The sequence below is a fragment of the Pseudorca crassidens genome, chromosome 2, assembly GCF_039906515.1.
Source record: "Pseudorca crassidens isolate mPseCra1 chromosome 2, mPseCra1.hap1, whole genome shotgun sequence".
Lineage (NCBI taxonomy): Eukaryota > Metazoa > Chordata > Mammalia > Artiodactyla > Delphinidae > Pseudorca > Pseudorca crassidens.
Genome location: NC_090297.1, coordinates 37,744,967 through 37,762,955, shown reverse-complemented (window position 1 = coordinate 37,762,955; position 17,989 = coordinate 37,744,967). Strand labels below are relative to the sequence as shown.

The 17,989-nt window shown below is 38.9% G+C and overlaps 1 protein-coding gene across 16 annotated transcripts in view; it reads right to left on the bottom strand.

Annotated features, from left to right (window-relative positions):
* MAST2 (microtubule associated serine/threonine kinase 2) overlaps positions 1–17,989 on the bottom strand; it is a 202,317-nt gene that overhangs the window by 89,327 nt on the left and 95,001 nt on the right. Inside the window, exons 1-2 of one of the 16 annotated variants that reach the window (XM_067725994.1) lie at positions 4,884–5,173; positions 1,858–2,052 (exon numbers count right to left, since the gene is read on the bottom strand). The exons of 14 other annotated variants lie outside the window; for them this stretch is intronic. In XM_067725994.1, the coding sequence (XP_067582095.1) occupies positions 1,858–2,052; positions 4,884–4,930 (242 nt within the window). In that variant the 5' untranslated portion in view covers positions 4,931–5,173. Of the gene's footprint in view, positions 1–1,857; positions 2,053–4,883; positions 5,174–17,989 lie in introns of those variants that run through there. One more of the 16 variants, XM_067725997.1, reaches the window with a different exon arrangement.

Here is a 17,989-nt window from a genome sequence, read left to right as displayed (position 1 = left end):
GGGCTTAGCTGCTCTGCGGCATGTGGGATCTTCCCGGGCCAGAGCGCGAACCCGTGTCCCCTGCATTGACAGGCAGATTCTTAACCACTGTACCACCAGGGAAGCCCCATCCATTTTTAAATAGAGGTCAAATTCACTGCCAGTAGCTCTAGAATTTTCTTCACTTATTCACATTGTTTACTGGAATCATTTTTCTCTTCTTTTGACCTGTATTTGTTCAATTGCTAAATAACAGCATGTTCATTAGGCACATGTATGTGGTCAGGATTTTGTAGAATTTAGGTTCATCACTGTGTTCATTAAAAACTGATTCTGTCCTAGATTCTGAATGTGAATTCAGAGAACAAAACTAAATTAGTGGATGATAGCAATGAGCATGGATAAAAGAAAAAATGGAATGACATAAGCCTAAAAGAGGAACAGAGGTTTTTCAAAGAAGGTAATAAAGGTAATGGCCAACCTCTTAAAGTCAGATCACCCCAGGGCTCAATCCATTGACATTTCCTCCTTCTCTACTCACTGGATGATCTCACAAACCTAATGATTCATTTCACGTATACGCTGACAATTCCTAATTACAGCTCTTTAGCCCAGACCTCACATATCTCTAACTGAATGTCTAATTAGCTATCTCTTGCAGTTTCCCAGTCTCAGTTCATGGTAACCCCAATTTTCTAGCTGTTCAGCCCCAAATCTTCAATTATCCTTAACTCATCTTCTTCTCAAATTCTGCATCTAATCCATCAAGAAATCCTATCAATTCTACCTCCAAAATACATCCGCAAATCTGACCACTTCTAACCACCTGCACCATCGTGGGTTCAAACCACTGTCTCTCACCTAGAATGTAACAGTAGCCTTCTAACTATAACCATAGTGATTCTTTTCATCTAAGTCAGATCATGACATTCTTCTGCTTTAAACCCGTCAATAGCTTCTCATCTCACTGAGCATAAAAATAAGAATCCTTATAATGGCTTTAAAGCTCTACTATATCTGGCTCCCCACTACATCTCAGACCTCATTTCCCACCTCTCACCACCTCTCATTCCACAGGAGCTTCACTGGACTCTGCTGCACAAAGAACACACAAAGCAAGCTCTTAGGTCAGGTCTTAGGCACTTACTGTTGCCTCCGTCTGAAACACTCTTCTTTCAGATACCATTATTCTGGCTCCGTGACTTCTTTCAGGTCTTTACTCAAATGTCAACTTATCACTGAGGACCTCCCTGGCCATCTTATATGAAATGTCAACCCCTGGGCCCCACATTTCTTATTGCCCTTAGCCTACTCTATTTTCTCAGTATCATTTATGTCCATCTGTTAAATATTTACTCACTAATTTGTTTGCCTCCCTCCACTAAAATCTAAGCTCCCTGAGGACAGGGACTTTACCTCTTTGTGGTCATGGTTTGTTCCTTCAGTGCCCAGCACATAGTATGTACTCAAATAACATTGAACATAAGGAAGACAGGAAGAAATGTGGAGGGGGTTATTTTCAGCAACCTGAACAAATCCCCTAACCTGTTTTGGAATCAAATTTTCCTTTTGTGTAAAATGTGGGTTTGGACTATTTAACCTTCAGAGAGCTCTAGCATCCTGTCATGCTATGCTTCTCCTATGGGGTGGTTACAGGACTGTCCATCAGTTAAGATGGACACGCAATTATTCAACTACTGATATGCCACACTACTTTCTCCCTAATTTTGAATGCAACAGAGATCTGTGAAATTCCTATCACAGAGGGCCATAACTTTCATTCCATTTCTCCCCATTATTAATGAGAAAGGTCTAGGTTTTACCTATCAGGCCAGAAGCAATCACCAAGGCCCACGTTTATCACAGCAGGTTTCTTACCTCCACTGCAGTGAGCGGCTGGAACTGGGACTGCCAGGACTGCTGTGGGCTTGTGTGTTCAGGAAAAAGGTAAGAGGAGAAGTAGCCAGAGCACAATCAGCACTAAATGGGACTTGAGTGAGGGACAGGGTTGGAGCCGATGTGGGTGAAAGTATGAGCCGGTTTACTTCAGATCCTCGACAAAGAGCAGAGATTCTGACAAGGTACCACAGTAGAAGACAGAGTCAGTGATAATTTCTCAGCCAAAAAGAAACATTCAAGGTGGGTTAGTTTAGTCAAGAGGATCAAGAAAAGTAAGTGGTCAAAAACCATTCTCAAATATCATACCCAGTACCAACGCTGGCACAGAATGACCACTGAGTCTAAAACTTAATCCACAAAATTAAAACCAAAAATTTAAGCTTTGGATAGTCAAAGTATTTAGATTGGCTTCTGGGAAAATATTGTAAATTTACTAAAACTCATCAATTAGCAAGCAGTAGATAATATTTTGTGTTCAATGACTAAAATTTCCTAGAAAAATTTGTATGTCAATAAAAGTAAAACATTCTTCATAGTTTTTAAGTTGTTAGATTACATTTACAATAATACCAAGTTACTTAGCTAACTTTTGCCTAAGGAGTACGCCAAATAACGTTACTTTACTCTATAATAAATTTTGCTTCTATTTAAATTTTCGTTTTGCAGGTTACTTCTTTCCCCTAAAAACAATCTAACCATCTTGATGTGTTAAGTCCTAAAGAAGACTATTAAGTGAGATCATTAGACTGAAAACAGACAGATGGTAAATATGAATTTCTATTTTGTTGACCATTTATAGACTTGTCACAGATGATGAAAAAGAACTGACAGATGCACAGCATTTAATTTGCTATAGTAGTGGCATAGCTTTCTATACAAATACCACATTTAACTACAATATTTTATTTCCAAGATAGGAAAAAAATTAAGTATCATATAAGCACCTGTTTTAAAATGATATTAGTTTCCTGTATTGTTATTGCTGCCTGTTTGGATTTGGTGACATTCTGCTTGTGTTTAATTACATATATTCAAAGGAAATCTTCACCTTCCTATGTACTATCCCTCTAGCTGGCTTCAGTATATTTCTCAGATGAGTATTTAATATGAGGATATAGTAGGATAGGAAAGTGGACGGCAGACAACTATTTAAAATTACAGGCATATCCAAATTTCCACAAATTCAACATATTTTTAAATTATAAGCAAAATATTAATTTTTAATTAATAAAATTAATATTTTTGATTAATTTTTCACTTTCAAAAAGAATTTTCACTTTGCTAAAGAGCTCTAAATAACATCTAAAGAATTTAAAAAATCAGCTCCCTAGTACAGGTGACCCTTGAACAATGCAGGGGTTAGGGGTGCCAACTCCCCTCGCAGTTGGAAATCCGCCTACTTCACAGTCGGCACTCCATATCTGAGGTTCTGCATCTGCAGGTTCAACCAACTGTGGATCGTGTAGTACCCTAGGACATACTTATTGAAAAAAATCTGTGCTATAAGTGTGTTGTTCAAGGGTCAACAGTATATATAAGCTAAAGTTAATCAGAACATACAACAAGACACTTTTCTTATTAACCTGAATAATATTGCTTTTACAAAATTCTGGAGTCTTAAATCTTATCACATAAGACGAGGCTTAGCCATTTGATGAATATATAATAAGGATTATAAAAAATCTATGAAAACCAAATCTCATTCTTTTTTTGCTCTTAATTACCACTCTGCAAACTGGTTAGACTCTGGGCCTAGAGTCTAAAAAGGATTGTTTGGAAAAGGAAAGGTGATTGATAAACTACCTCCTAGATCCTCAGGGAGAGTTTTCCTTAACTACTTCCTAGATCCTCAGGGAGAGTTTTCCTAATCCAAATTCAAAGTCACTAAAACAGATACAATGATTACAATTACCAGTACACTAATGTTCGGTGAGCATGATTTTTAACCCCTTATGTTTTCTTAAACTACAAACTTAATTGAAATTTTTCCAATTTTGCTCACAAGTTATCTTTACTTTAAATGACACTTTAGTTGATGAAGCTTCTCTATTGTGGTCTTTCACTTCATAGTTTTAATGTGGGGCTAAACCATTTTTTTAAAGTGTGCCAATCCTTCCAATTATATACTTCAAATAAGTTTGATTTCCCAAGGTCTGGTAGAATCATCAGTTCAATCAATGAGCATCCACTAGCACGGAAGGGCAAGGACCCAAAGGAAGCCCACTGATGAAGTCTGCCTACTTGAGTAGCTATGCTGTCTCCACGTAACCACTACCCTTCAGGGGAAGAAAATCTGAAGTGCTCTCCCTCTGCCCTGTGAGTTACAGCAAAGGCAGTTCAAGACAGATCGCTGAGGTGGCATGGATTCTAGGGCACTTCTTTCCCTGGTTCCCTAATTTGCTGATCAATTCACTCAGTACTTCTTCATTAAATAAGCCTGAGCAGCTCTTGGGAAAGCTACCCTGAAGTGGAAGTCTTCTTCCATTCCCCAGCTTCAAAATCCTTACCTAAGTATTATTTCTATATTGGTCAACATAGAACTAAAATTCAGGTCATACCCTAAAAGACTCAGGCTTGGATCTGCAAGGGTAGAGATCTGAGATCCTGAGCTGACAGGCCAAGGGCAGAAATACAATACCCTCTCTAGTCAAAGGCAGAGATACTTTCATTTCCATTTGTTTCTCACATTCATGGGGCTTTGACACTAACTTTACATACATATTTGCTTGCAAGACAGGAAAAAAGGATCTTCACTGTTAACCCAGCTTCCCAAGTACCTAAGAATCACTAAAAGACATCTAACTCAGTTTTCAGAATTAGAAAACCCCATATACCTCTGCCAGGGATCACTGTTTTGACCTTGAATCTATTAAGCCAGCTCAGCCCTCTTCCTGACAGGCATCTCCAAACCAGAGTCTCTTCCAAGCAAATGAAGGCGTGTTAGTTGGCATTAGTTCTTTTCCTGACACCTGCCAGTTTCCACTCAGAGACCCCAGCCTCCTTACTGAATCCGCAGGCATGGTGCTCCCAGTCTCTCTCTCCTCCGTTTCATGATTTTCCTGGCTACTCAAGCTCTTGCCCTCTCACACTTGGAATCTTGGCAGGAAGTTCTCTCACACAAGGGGTATGCAGTCATAAACCAAAAGAAACTTACAAAGGCTTCCCAAATATAAGAGAAAAATTAAAGCACTTTTCTTCAAAAACATGATTTTCAGAACCCCCCCTTAAAAAGACCTAAGACCACAAAAGGCAGCAGTGAGGCAGAGTGAGGAGTCCCAGATCCCAAATGAATCAGCTGTCCTCTGATCTGCCTGACATCATTCACACTCAGCCTGCAACAAATCAGAGCCCCAGGGAGCACCTTGTTCCTCCTCAGTGACAAGCATCAAATCCCCTCCCCCACAAATCAGCTGCAACCTCCAACCCTGAGACCTGGCAACAATAAAGACTCTGGCAGAAACTGCACATACCAACTTGAAAACTCACACTGTGACAGAAATACTATTAACTCAGGAGGCGTGGGCCAGACTATAACAGCTGTTGCAGCGGGCAGGGGAATGGAACAAAGCATATTAAGGATCCCAAATCAGTAAATAATGAGCTAAGAATATGTGGGCATTTCTGCAACATTATTCATTCTCAAACCCAGGCCTGATGGAGGATGACAGAGTTGTAATGTTGGGGCTCAAGGCATAGTTATTATTCAAATTCAGAATCTGACCAATTTAAGTAAACTCTGTACTCCTTTAGACTAAGTCCAGCATCATTTTAAATTCAACTTCTATTACTCTCCAATTACTTAAATAACCTTGTGGTAAAAAGAAAAAAAAAAGCCATAAGGAAAGTTAAGAAAAATAAGCCTAGAAACTATTTAGTTTAATTTCATCAGAAACTATTAATGAAATAATTTATATGGCAGATGTTATACAAGGTAAGGTGAGGTAAGCTGCAAAAGAACTGTAAAAAGGGTAAACCACTGAACCTTTGCATGCTTTGATTTGCCCATCTGTAGAATGAAAATTACTAAGGTACCTAAGAGGTATGTTGTGGTAAAGATTAATATATGTAAAACAGAAAACTGCCTAGCACAGAGGAAGTGCTACAGAACTGTTAGCTATTATTGTAGCTCTTACCCTCCCAGGAGGGCAAGCTCCCAATCTAAAGGAGAAGATAAGTGCAAACGCATAAGAAACCATCTGACAAAAAGCAGCCTGGTCAATTGATCAAGTAAACTACTGAGCTAAATACTGACAGCTAAGGGAACTGAAATTAAGCAAAAAGTCTTGGTCCCCTGCTTCGGAGTACCTGCCAACTCTGATGGGCTCCTCTCATTCACCTGGATGACAAAGTATGTCAAACTGTTTTTCTAGGGTAACATTCAAAGGATTAATTCATACTCCAACCAGTGCTTTTTTAACTGCAGGTCACAACTCTTTAGTGAGTCATGAGATCAATTTAGGAAGTCGGAACCAATATTTTCTTAAAAGGGAAACAGAATGAAATAGAATAGAAAAGAAAATATTGAAGTGCTTCACACAGATTAAGGATAAGAATTATTTAGTGAAATTTGTGTGTTTGTGACAACTGTTATTGAAATATGTATAATATACAAGTGTAAACATGTGTCATGGTTTACAGTGTAAAAATCTATTTACTTTTGAGGGTCATAGTCTAAAAAGTTTGAAAGCCACTGCTCTAATGACCCAAGCAAACCCACCCCACCTGGCAGCTACAGACACTCACTTTCCCTCTCCATGTACCAGCCCAGTCATTTGGCTCTCACAGCTCCTTTCCAGAATCCCCTGTTCTCTATAACAAAAATGGAAACACTCTCTCAGAAATCTAGCACCTCTGAACAAGTACTGGGTCCCACTTTGGGAAAGTCTCGTGATGATATGAGGGTCAGTCACAGAAGCCCACACTCCCACATCTAACAGACTAGCTGCGATCTATCTCCATCCCAAGCCAAGGCCATGCAGTTAAGGCCACGGTCCTGAGTTTCTACTCAATATTCTCCACTCGCCAATACCCAACCCCAGGTTACTTAATAATAATAGTAGTAGTAATAATAATAACAACAATAATGGAATAACAGCACATATATCACAGGGCTGTGATGAGGACTATTTGGTTATTATGTGTAGAGTGCTTAGAATAGAATCTAGTAAACAGTAATTACTTACAAATGTTGGTTGCTTTATGTCGTTATTATTAACATCATTTTTCATCCAAGAAATGCAAGTTAAAACCACAATGAATAACACTATCCACCCACTTAGATTGGCCTTAAAATTTAAAGTCTTACTATAACAATTGTTAGTATAGATGTGGGCCAACTAGAGCTCTCACTATCACTGGTAGGAGTATAAAATGGTACAACCATCCCAGAAAATTATGTGGTGGTTTTTACAAACCTAAACATACAGTTATCATTTATCATTTGACAAGGATGGAGGAAGGGCAAAAAAAAAAAAAAGAAAGAAAGAAAGAAATCTAAGTTTGGCTATTTGGCTCTTTCACTTTTTAAAAGATTAAAAATATTTTAGCCAAAAGAAATTCCACATAGCAGATACAATGAAAGCAACACTGCAATAAAATATAAGGAGATTAAAGCAAAAAAGTGGAAAAAGTAAGTTTGCACGATGCATTTATTTTCTGTTGCATAACCAATTACCACAAACAGCCACTTAAGACAACACACATTTATTATTTCACAGTTTCTGTCAGTCAAGAATTCAAGCACAGCTTATCTAGGTCCTCTGCTTAGGGTCTCACAAGGCTGCAATCATGTGTCACCCAGGTTGCATTCTTATATGGCAGACTGGCTAGGGAAGAATCCATTTCTAAGCTCAATCAGGCAGTTAGCTGAATTAATTTCCTTGTGGCTATGGGACTGAGGGCCCTAGCTTATTGCTGGATATCAAGTGAAAGCCAACCTCAGCTCCTACAGGCTACCGTAGTTCCTTGTCACAAGGGCTTTCCCAGCATAGCCGCCTACTTCACCAAGCCAGTACAGACTGTTTCTATGGTAAGTCTACTAACTAGACAAAGTCTTATATACCATAATATAGCCACATGAATGACATCTTGTCACTCTTACTATGTTTCATTGGTTAGAAGCAAGTCACAGGTACTGCCACACTCAAAGGGAGTAGGATTACACAAAAAAATGAACTCCAGGAGGAGGAGACTACGGGGGCTACTTTAGAGTACGTTCATCATGCGTGACTATGAAGAAGATTCACCAAAAAATAACCCCAAACTGATTTCTATAGACTACTTTATTAGCACCACCACAGATCAAGGTTTAGTCTGCTATTTTTGGTTTTCTTTATAATATCCCAGCACTGAAAACATTAAAGGAGATCTTTTTTTTTTAATATTTATTTATTTATTTGGTTGCGCCGGGACTTAGTTGCAGCATGCAGGATCTCTAGTTGAGGCATGCGGGATCTAGTTCCCCGACCAGGGATCGAACCCGGGTCCCCTGCATTGGGAGTACGGAGTCTTAACCACTGGACCACCAGGGAAGTCCCAAAGGAGATCTTAAGACATGTCATACGGCTGCCTAGCTACTGCTTTAAGAGATGGGGAAACTGCAACATAAGTGGCAACAATTTATAAGGTGATATTAAAATATTGTTTAATATCTTGTGACAACAATAATTTACCATGAGACTCCATTACAAAGTCTGATGTGTGAAGTTCGTGGTTCATTTCTAAATCCATGTATTGCTTTTAAGAAATCTTTTTTGCCAATTCCAATTTCTACTGCTACAGCAGAACAAATAACCTCTAATTTAAAGAAAAAAAATCTAAGAAACAAAATGACTCAAGAAAGTCTATTAAGCTGGTATTGTCAAAATAACACAATTTAAAATTTTTAATATATTTAACCTAGTATATTCAAAATATCACTCCAATATGTAAACAATATAATTCTTAACAACACACTTTACACTCTCTTTTCCCAGTCTTTGTGATATAATTGACATAAAAACAAAACAATTTATAAGAAGATCTTAATTACAATATAGTGGCTTTGCTAATAAAGTCAAGGAAAAGTATGGACCTTTTTATAACATGAATTGTTTGCCTTTACTGCTCAAACAGATGAACACCTAGATGGGTGCAGTATTAATTCAATTATCATCTTTAATATTTTGCCAACTTTCAATCATATAAAATTGATAATGGAAAAATTCATAATTGGTTGTAATATCTGTCTGTTTCCCTCCTTAATGATGAGGCTGTCTTTCTCTAACCTTTAAATGTTTTCATTTTATATCTGGATGAGAGCCATGATTTTATCTTTTTTGGAAAATTACCTGTTAAACAGTGTTGGAAGTCTTCCACCAAAATGTCCAATGGATTCACCTCACAGAGCCACGTGAAAGAAGTGCACCTCATGTGGACTGCCCAGGCATTTCTTTTCTCGAATTTGAGAGGTAAATCTGAAGTGGCGATCTGAAGTTGGCCTAGTCTCTCCTATTCTAATTTTAATTTTCCTCTATATAATTCAGTTTTGTTTTAGGTTTGTTTATGGCTGATAAGTTACTCCCACGGTGGTAGTAGCAATGACTGGGATACTGTTTTTATGGTCTGACCACTCCTGGCTATACACCCAAGAGAAATGAAAACATATGTCCATAAAAAGACTTGTATATGGGGCTTTCCTGGTGGCGCAGTGGTTGAGAGTCCGCCTGCCGATGCAGGGGACATGGGTCCGTGCCCCGGTCTGGGAAGATCCCACATGCCGCGGAGCGGCTGGGTCCGTGAGCCATGGCCGCTGAGCCTGTGCCTCCGGAGCCTGTGCTCCGCAACGGGAGAGGCCATAACAGTGAGAGGCCCGCGTACCACAAAAAAAAAAAAAAAAAAAAGACTTGTATATGAATATCATAGCACTTTTATTCACGATATCTAAAAACTGTAAATGAAAACAAGCAGGACCCTGTAGGGCCCTCTGGGTGACAGACCTCTCCATGTTCCCTGTTTCTTGTTTGTAGAAAAAGGCTTTAGTCTTCTAGGCCTTCCCTGAGTTCCAAAGAGCAGACTTAAGCAGTTACTAATTAGGGAAGTAAGGGAATGCAGAAACAAAGGAAAAGCAGTCAAGTAAGAAAAGTAATAATAGCTTAAACAATAGTTCAGCAATAAAACAGAGTCCTAGCTCCTTCTTAAGGGATATACATAACAATCCAATGCATATCTTTGAGTTGCAGGAACTAAGACCTCCCCACCCAAGTGGAGGATGGTGACTACATGCTGAGCACAAGCAGGTAGACCCCAGACTGCTCAGAACCAGAAGGTTGAAGATTAAGATTAACAAAACATCACCCTGTTACCTCACCACCAACAGCCAATCAGAAGACAGTCCATGAGCTGACCATGCACCCTGCAATCCCACCCCTAATGTTGCCTTAAAAGTCCTTTCCTGAAAGCCATCATGGAGTTTGTGTTTTTAGAACATGAGCTGCCCATTTTCCTTGCTTGGTGCCCTGCAATAAATGCTGTACTTTCCTTCACCACAACCCAGTCAGTGTCAGTAGACTGGCTTTGCTGTGTGGTGGGCAAGCATACCCAAGTTCAAGTCAGTAACAGAAATAACCCAAATATCCATCAAACAAAGAGTGGTCTATTCACACAAGGTATACTAAGTATTAAAATGAACAGGAACACCGAAGCCAAACATAAAAGAGTAGATACTGTATGATATTCACTTATATGAAATCCTGCCACAAGCAAAACTCATCTAGAGTGCCAAAAAGCAGATGAGTGATTGCCTGGGACCAAGAGGTGAAAGAAGAATTGACTGCAAAACTACACAGGCAATATTTGGGGTAATAAAACTGTTCTGTATCCTGGTTGTGGTGGTAATTGCATGGTGTATATGAAACAGGAGGAAAATGGGCAGGGCACAACCTCTAAAAGCATGACATAGCCCTTAAGGACATGACAAAAACTGGTTAGAACCGATTAGGTCCAAGATGGCAGAAGATTCGACTTCTCGTAGATCTTGTGCTTCATTATACGCTCATAATACATTATGGGCATCATAATACCTTAGCATATGCTAAATGACACATCCGCCAGAGCCATGACAGTTTCAAGGCAGACCATAAAAGGCCAAAAAGTGGGCGGTGGCCCAATTCCTATAAATCTCTGTCCCTTTCCCAAAATGGTTGGAATAATCCTCCCTCTTGTTAGCCTATGAAATTACCCAGTCCATAAAAACTAACCACCCCATATATCAGGGCCTCTGAGATGGCCCACACTCTGTCTGTGGAGTGTGTTTCTCCCATGGCTGCTCTCACTTTCCAAGACAGCCCCATGCCCTGGGGCTACCCTTACCTTTTGAGACAGATGGCATTCTGTCTATGGAATGTGTTATCTCTCTAAATAAATCCATTTCTTACCTATCACTTTGTCTCTCATTGAATTCTTTCTGCAACAAGACATACAGAACCTGAGTTCCATTAAGTCCTGAGACCAGGTATGTGATCTCAATTAAAAGACAGTGGGTTCAACTCCCAACCTGGGTTCTGGCCAGGTTCGAGTCCTGCCCCATGGGTTCAAGTCCCGGTCTGGGTTCTGGCTAGGTTCGAGTCCCAATCTGAGTTGTGCAGTTTCATATATATTTCTCAAAATTCATCAAGCAAAACTTTTTGGTGACCCCCAAAGAGCTTATTTCTATGGGTAATAACTATCAATAATAACTGTGCTACAAATGGAAACTGAAAGGTTTTGTATGTGTGTGTTTGGCTTAAACAACAGACATTTATTTCTCACAGTCTGGAGGCTGGGAAGTCCAAGATCAAGGTGCTAGCAGATTTGGTTCCTTGTAGGGCCCACTTCCTGGGTTGTAGCCAGCAGTCATCTTCTCACTGTGTCCTCATGGCAGAGAGAGAGAGGGGAAGGCAGAGGAGGGGGGAGGGAGAGGAAGGGGAGAGCCACAGGTACTTTCTGGTCTCTCTCCCTCTTCTTAAAAGGACACTAATCCCATCATGGGTACCCTACCCTCAGGACTTCATCTAAATCTAATTACCTCTCAGACATTTAAAAATGTTTATCTATTGATTCATTTGAAGAGAGCAATGATAAACACATGTTAATATCATCTTAGTATTACTATAAAATTAAATCTGATCTGACAACACCCTAAGAACTGTCCTCAAGTAAAGTGTAAATATGTTCCAGAATATGAAGCAGAATAATAAAGAACAAAAGTTGGGAAGTGATTTTTGTTTGCCATGGTTTATAATACCATGCCGTGAGTCTGAAAAGCTATGAACTGGTTAAAATCTTAGCCAAGTCTGCTCAACTTTGATGGGCCAGTTTCCCTGGTTTATTGTTTATTGCCTTCACCTACCTTATTAAAGTGTATTCTTTTTTTCTATGTAAAATGCCCAGATAGCAAATATTTTGTGTCTTAATAGAATAACTTTATTGGCTTTATTCTGACTTATTATGTCCTTAGTTATTTAAGAAAACACGCAAAAGAAGGTTCCTCATGAAAAAGCTGAGGTTATTCAAAATTGTGTTACCTTCTATGTTTATTTTTAAATATTTTATTGTCACCTTGGTTAAGTAACCAGCTTTGTTTTTCAAACACCAAACTCTTATCTTTGTGTTTTCATTGACAACTCTTTGCAGTTTAGCCTTCCCCAAATCACTTCCTAAATATAAGAAACAGTAAAATAAAACTTTCAGTATATTCTTACCACCTAAAAATATCTTTGAGATATCCCAGAACATTCCTGCAAAAATCACAAAGTGTTCTTTCACATTTTTAGAGAGATGCCAGAGATAATTTGGTTTGATGTTTTACTATTGATGAGTTTCATGGGAAAAGTTGTCAAATCAGAAAAGATGCTCAGCCTTCCCTAGTTGAAATATGTACAGCTAAAATGCTATGAATATAAATATTCTAGAAACTGTATAATTATGGGAAGTTCCTAGAGATTTGTCAATGCCCTTGCTATCCCACAACGTGTTTCTGTTTTATGAGTCCTCATGGTGTTTTGCCAGATTTTAGGAAATAATAGTTTAGTGTTTTCAGTCTTAATTTCAGTTATCATTTAAAATGCTTACTTGGTAGAAGCCTTACTTTTAAAATCTAAATCTAGCAACTTCTAGGTCAATGGAATTTTATAAAAATATATTGATAAATGTCCAGCATTTACTGCAGACTTACTAAATCTTTTTACTTGATATCCTTAGTTTGGCCTTGGTATGTTCTCTGCCATAAGATTATTATGTTATATATCAAGAATTTTTCCTCTATAAAAGTTATGTTCATCCATATTTTTTTGAATTGGTTTTATTCTTTCTGTTCTGCATGCTACAGAAACAACTTAATTCCCTGTTAGTTGCATTATTCTTGTTATAAACTCTCATCAGACCTTTCACATTTAAAAATTGTCCATAATAAACTGACCACAGCTCTTTTAAGTCTCTGTCATCTATGAAGAGATTTTGTTTTACACTGATGCTAGCATGAAGGCTCCATAATCAACTAGAAGCCAAAATCTGTGTTTTCAACAAAGAATTGTCTGAGTCCCACGGAAAAGGACTGTAGCAGGTATTTCAAACTATTTGACACTTCAAAGAATAGACTCTTGGGTACAGGCTTCTGATGCTATCACTTGGACAACTGGAAAACTTTCAGACCATTCCAGTGGACTGAGTCAGAATTTCCAGAGCTCTTTTTAGTCAAGAAGCAGACTACCAACCTAAGATCCAGTGAAATGAAAATTAATTACACTAAGACTGAATGAACTAATGAGGGATGACTGTAGTTTGTTTGGAATACTGTCTTAAAGTCTATTTTCTGGATATATAAGGAAGCCTACTCTTTCTTCTTAAGCTATCTAAATCCTTAATAATTTGCTTTTGTAAAAGGAAACATTTCTAAATCATATCTGATTCTCACTGACTATCCCCAATGGGACTTGAGAAAGTCTTACTAAATTTCCTTATTGAATCCCCTTAAAATAAAATTGTAAAAAATGGTTCTGCAACCAAAAGTTTGTCAAGATGTCATATTTGAGAATGCTACTTATTTAATCAGGTATAACAAACCACTTTAAAAGAACTAAGTTTGACTTTTTGGAGTCAATAAATACAAAACCCTCCCAGGAAAACTGGCCTGGTACCTGGCTTTATAGGGTCCAGCAGATCACCTCCTGGCAGACCCAAGACCCTTAGGACATTTTTAAGGACCCTGAAAACAGAAGAATCCACCCAAATTTACAGATACTACAGATGAAATCTGATAAAGAGTTTCTTTTTTAAAATTAATTAATTTATTTATTTTATTTTTGGCTGTGTTGGGTCTTCATTGCTGCGTGTGGGCTTTCTCTAGTTGCGGCGAGTGGGAGCTACTCTTCGTTGCAGTGTGCGGGCTTCTCAATACAGTAGCTTCTCTTGTTGCAGAGCAGGGGCTCTAGGCACACGGGCTTCAACAGTTGTGGCACACGGGCTCAGTAGTTGTGGCTTGCGGGCTCTAGAGCACAGGCTCAGTAGTTGCGGCGCACGGGCTTTGTTGCTCCGCAGCATGTGGGACCTTCCTGGACCAGGGCTCAAACCCGTGTCCCCTGTGTTGGCAGATGGATTCTTAACCACTGCACCACCAGGAAAGCTCCTACCTTCGGTTTTATAAATGCTAAGGATGAGCTGTCTCTGAGATATCCAAGTACATTATAGTGAATTGGTAGTTGCAAGGTCAAGACATAAACGTGCATATGATCAGCATAATGATAGCTATTTTCAACATAACAGTAACAAAACAGGTTCTCACGAATTCTCCATTTTCAGGTCTGTGTCCACATACTTATGGCTCACTGACAAACCATGCCCATTGTTTAACAACAAAATGGTTCCTATTGGGAAATTAGTAATAACTGTTGCTCATCCCTGCCAATCTCTGCCAATCCCTGCCTTCCCACTGGAGAGGTAGAGAACCTATGTAAGATCATTTCCTGTATAAGCCCAATTTTTAAAAAAGACTGCTAAACGTAACACAAAGCTATTACTCTGGTCTTCAAAGTCCTTACAGGTACCAAAATTTCCTGATTTGCAAAGTCCACACAGAAACTAAAGCCTTATATCAGGCACCACTGACACCACACAAAGGATTTACTATGTGTAGCAGGTGGTATCTCTTTTTAGCACGTTCTCCAGAAGCATTCATCTAGGCGAATACCATCAAGTTGCATCAGAGTGGGAAAGTACATGACACTGTTTCACATGTCAGTTTCACAGTGGTAAAGCTTGATACAGCAAATCCTTGAGCCCCAGGAACTCCTCCCTGCACACTGCCTATCATTGCAGACACCTGGCATTTACTTTCATCCAATATCTGATGTCCTAGCCCACTGAACAAATGAGTAAGCCAGCACTGCAAAAAGGTAACTATCCTAAAGGACTCTTAAGTTTAATAAAGGCCACCAATAGCAACACACACACACACACACACACACACACACACACACACACACACACAGCATGACAGGTGCTGTAGCTACTTCTTCACTCCTACAGTCCATTCTTTACCTCTACTGACCGTTCACAGCCTCAAAGAAATAAAGACATTTCAAGAAATATGAGGCCAATTACCTTGAGTTGTAATAGGTATTAGAAAAGCTTAACTTTCTGGGTAACTAGAGACATAAACACTATTTACATTGAGCTCCTAAGTGTAGGGTCTAGGTATTGGTGCTGAAATTCACAAACAAATAAACAAAAAATCCTATGCGAAAGGAATTGCCAAGAGGAGGTCCCCTCCACAGAGCCAGGCGAGGGAAGTCATTCAGAGCTGTTTCGATTGAGAAAAAGCAAAATACAATATTCCTATAGCTTGGGTAAACAAATATAAATAGCTTTAGAACTTCATTTTCTTTCAAATTTTTTTCCACAGATATGTACACTGTCAACAAACTTATCAGCTCCTCTAGGTCTGGTATTCTAGACTAGATTTTTTAATGCATTAAAAAATACCCAGATGAGTTTAAATATGAAACAGCTTTCTAAAAATGAAAACAATTTAATTTCGGGAAGCTACATCTAAAATAAATGGTATGAGCCAGGCCAAAAGAACTTTCATAACCAATCTTGCCCCAACAAAGCCCTTATCGTTGCAGGCCTGGATGTTCTCATTCCCCATATTGGAATTTAGTTGCTTTCTTCTCTAATGTGACCAAAGCCAACCATGAATATCCTGTGGCTCTTCTAAGGCACGCTATTGTTCTTTTAACTTGGTTTAGGATCTTAACTAATTTGTTTTTCTGAAGCATTTACAGTTTCTAACAGGTAATTATGGACTGCTAATAATAAGAATAATAAAAAACAACTACCATTTTTTCCAAGTCTGCTAGTAATAGGCATTGCACTAAATGTTTTAACAATAACAAATAGTTGAGCGCTTAATTGAAGGCACTATGCCATACACTTTACATGCATAATCTTTTACAAATAAAGTGAGGTACCTGAGGCGACTGTGGACAAACTGTCAACACTCCTGTCTAAGGCCAATACCCCCACATGTACCTAGATGGTCTCCATTTTTGCTTACTCAAGAATATTCCAGCAGTTGTTCTCTCCTCTCCTGCATCAACTTCTCCTTCACTACTGGATAATTTCATTGACATACAAATAAGATGTAATATCTCCTATTTATGTTTTAAAAAGAGGGAGGGACTTCTTTGGTGGCGCAGTGGTTAAGAATCCGCCCGCCTGCCAATGCAGGGGACACAGGTTCGATCCCTGGTCCGGGAAGATCCCACATGCCATGAAGCAACTAAGCCCGTGTCCCACAACTAATGAGCCTGCGCACTAGAGCCCGAGAACCACAACTACTGAAGCCCACAAGCCACAACTACTGAGCCTGCAAGCCACAACTACTGAAGCCCGCATGCCTAGAGCCCATGCTCTGCAACAAGAGAAGCCACCGCAATGAGAAGCCCACACGCAGCAACGAAGACCCAACGCAGCCAAAAATAAATAAAATAAAATAAATAAATTTATAAAATAGAGGGAAAAAATACTCAACTCTATAACCTTTCCAGGTGTCACCTGATTTCTAAAATCCTCTTTTCAGCAAATCACTTTGAAACAATAGTATAGACTCACTACCTTCTCTCCAAATTATCAGAAGAGGAACATGAGTAATTCATTGAAACTCTATATACCCTTCACTTACCATTAACAACTGTTAACATTTTGTTACATGTGCTTTTTTCTCTCCATTCTCTTTCCCTCTCATTCTCTCCCTCTCTTGCTCTAACACACACACACACACACACACACACACATATACACACTTATTTTTTGTTAACTGAACCATTTGAAAGTCAGTTGTAAACATCATAATACCTCCTCTCAAATACTTCCACAATTAATGTTCTTGGTCTAAGAATAAGGAACAACCACCACACAATTTTCACACTAAGGAAATTTAACACTGGCACATTTTCACCTAACGGAAGTCCACATTCAAATTTCCTCAACTGTCCCAATAATGTCCTTCAACTATTTTTTAAAATCCAGGATCCAACCAAAAATTAATCAAGAATTACATTTATTCACCAAGTCTCTTTTCTCCAATACTCTAGAGCATATCCTTAGTGTTTGCTTGTTTGTGGTCTTTTACAACTTCAACATTTTTGAAGAGTTCAGGCCAGTACTTCTACAGATTATCTCCTCAATTTCAACTTCCCTGACTGTTTCCTCATTCATTAGATTGAGGTTAAATATTTTTTAACACAAATAACACATAGGTAATACTGCCTCCTATTCTGTCTTGAGCCCATTCAAATCAAGCTTTGGACCCATCTCTGATTAATGTCACTTGCCAATGTCACCAATTTGGTCTTCCCTATTACTAACCCAAAGATCAATTCTTAGCTGGTCATCTTACATAGCCTTGACACACTTTCTTCTTGTGTCTTTGGAAACACCGAACACTTTCTCTTGGTTTTGTTGCAACCTCACTCAGACGGTCCTTCTCAGTCTTCTTTACTAATGGATTCTCCTTATCTCTTAAGTAAACATGAAGTGCCCCAGGGCTCAGTCCTTAGATAACTTTTCTATCTAGATTCACTCACTCACCAGGTCA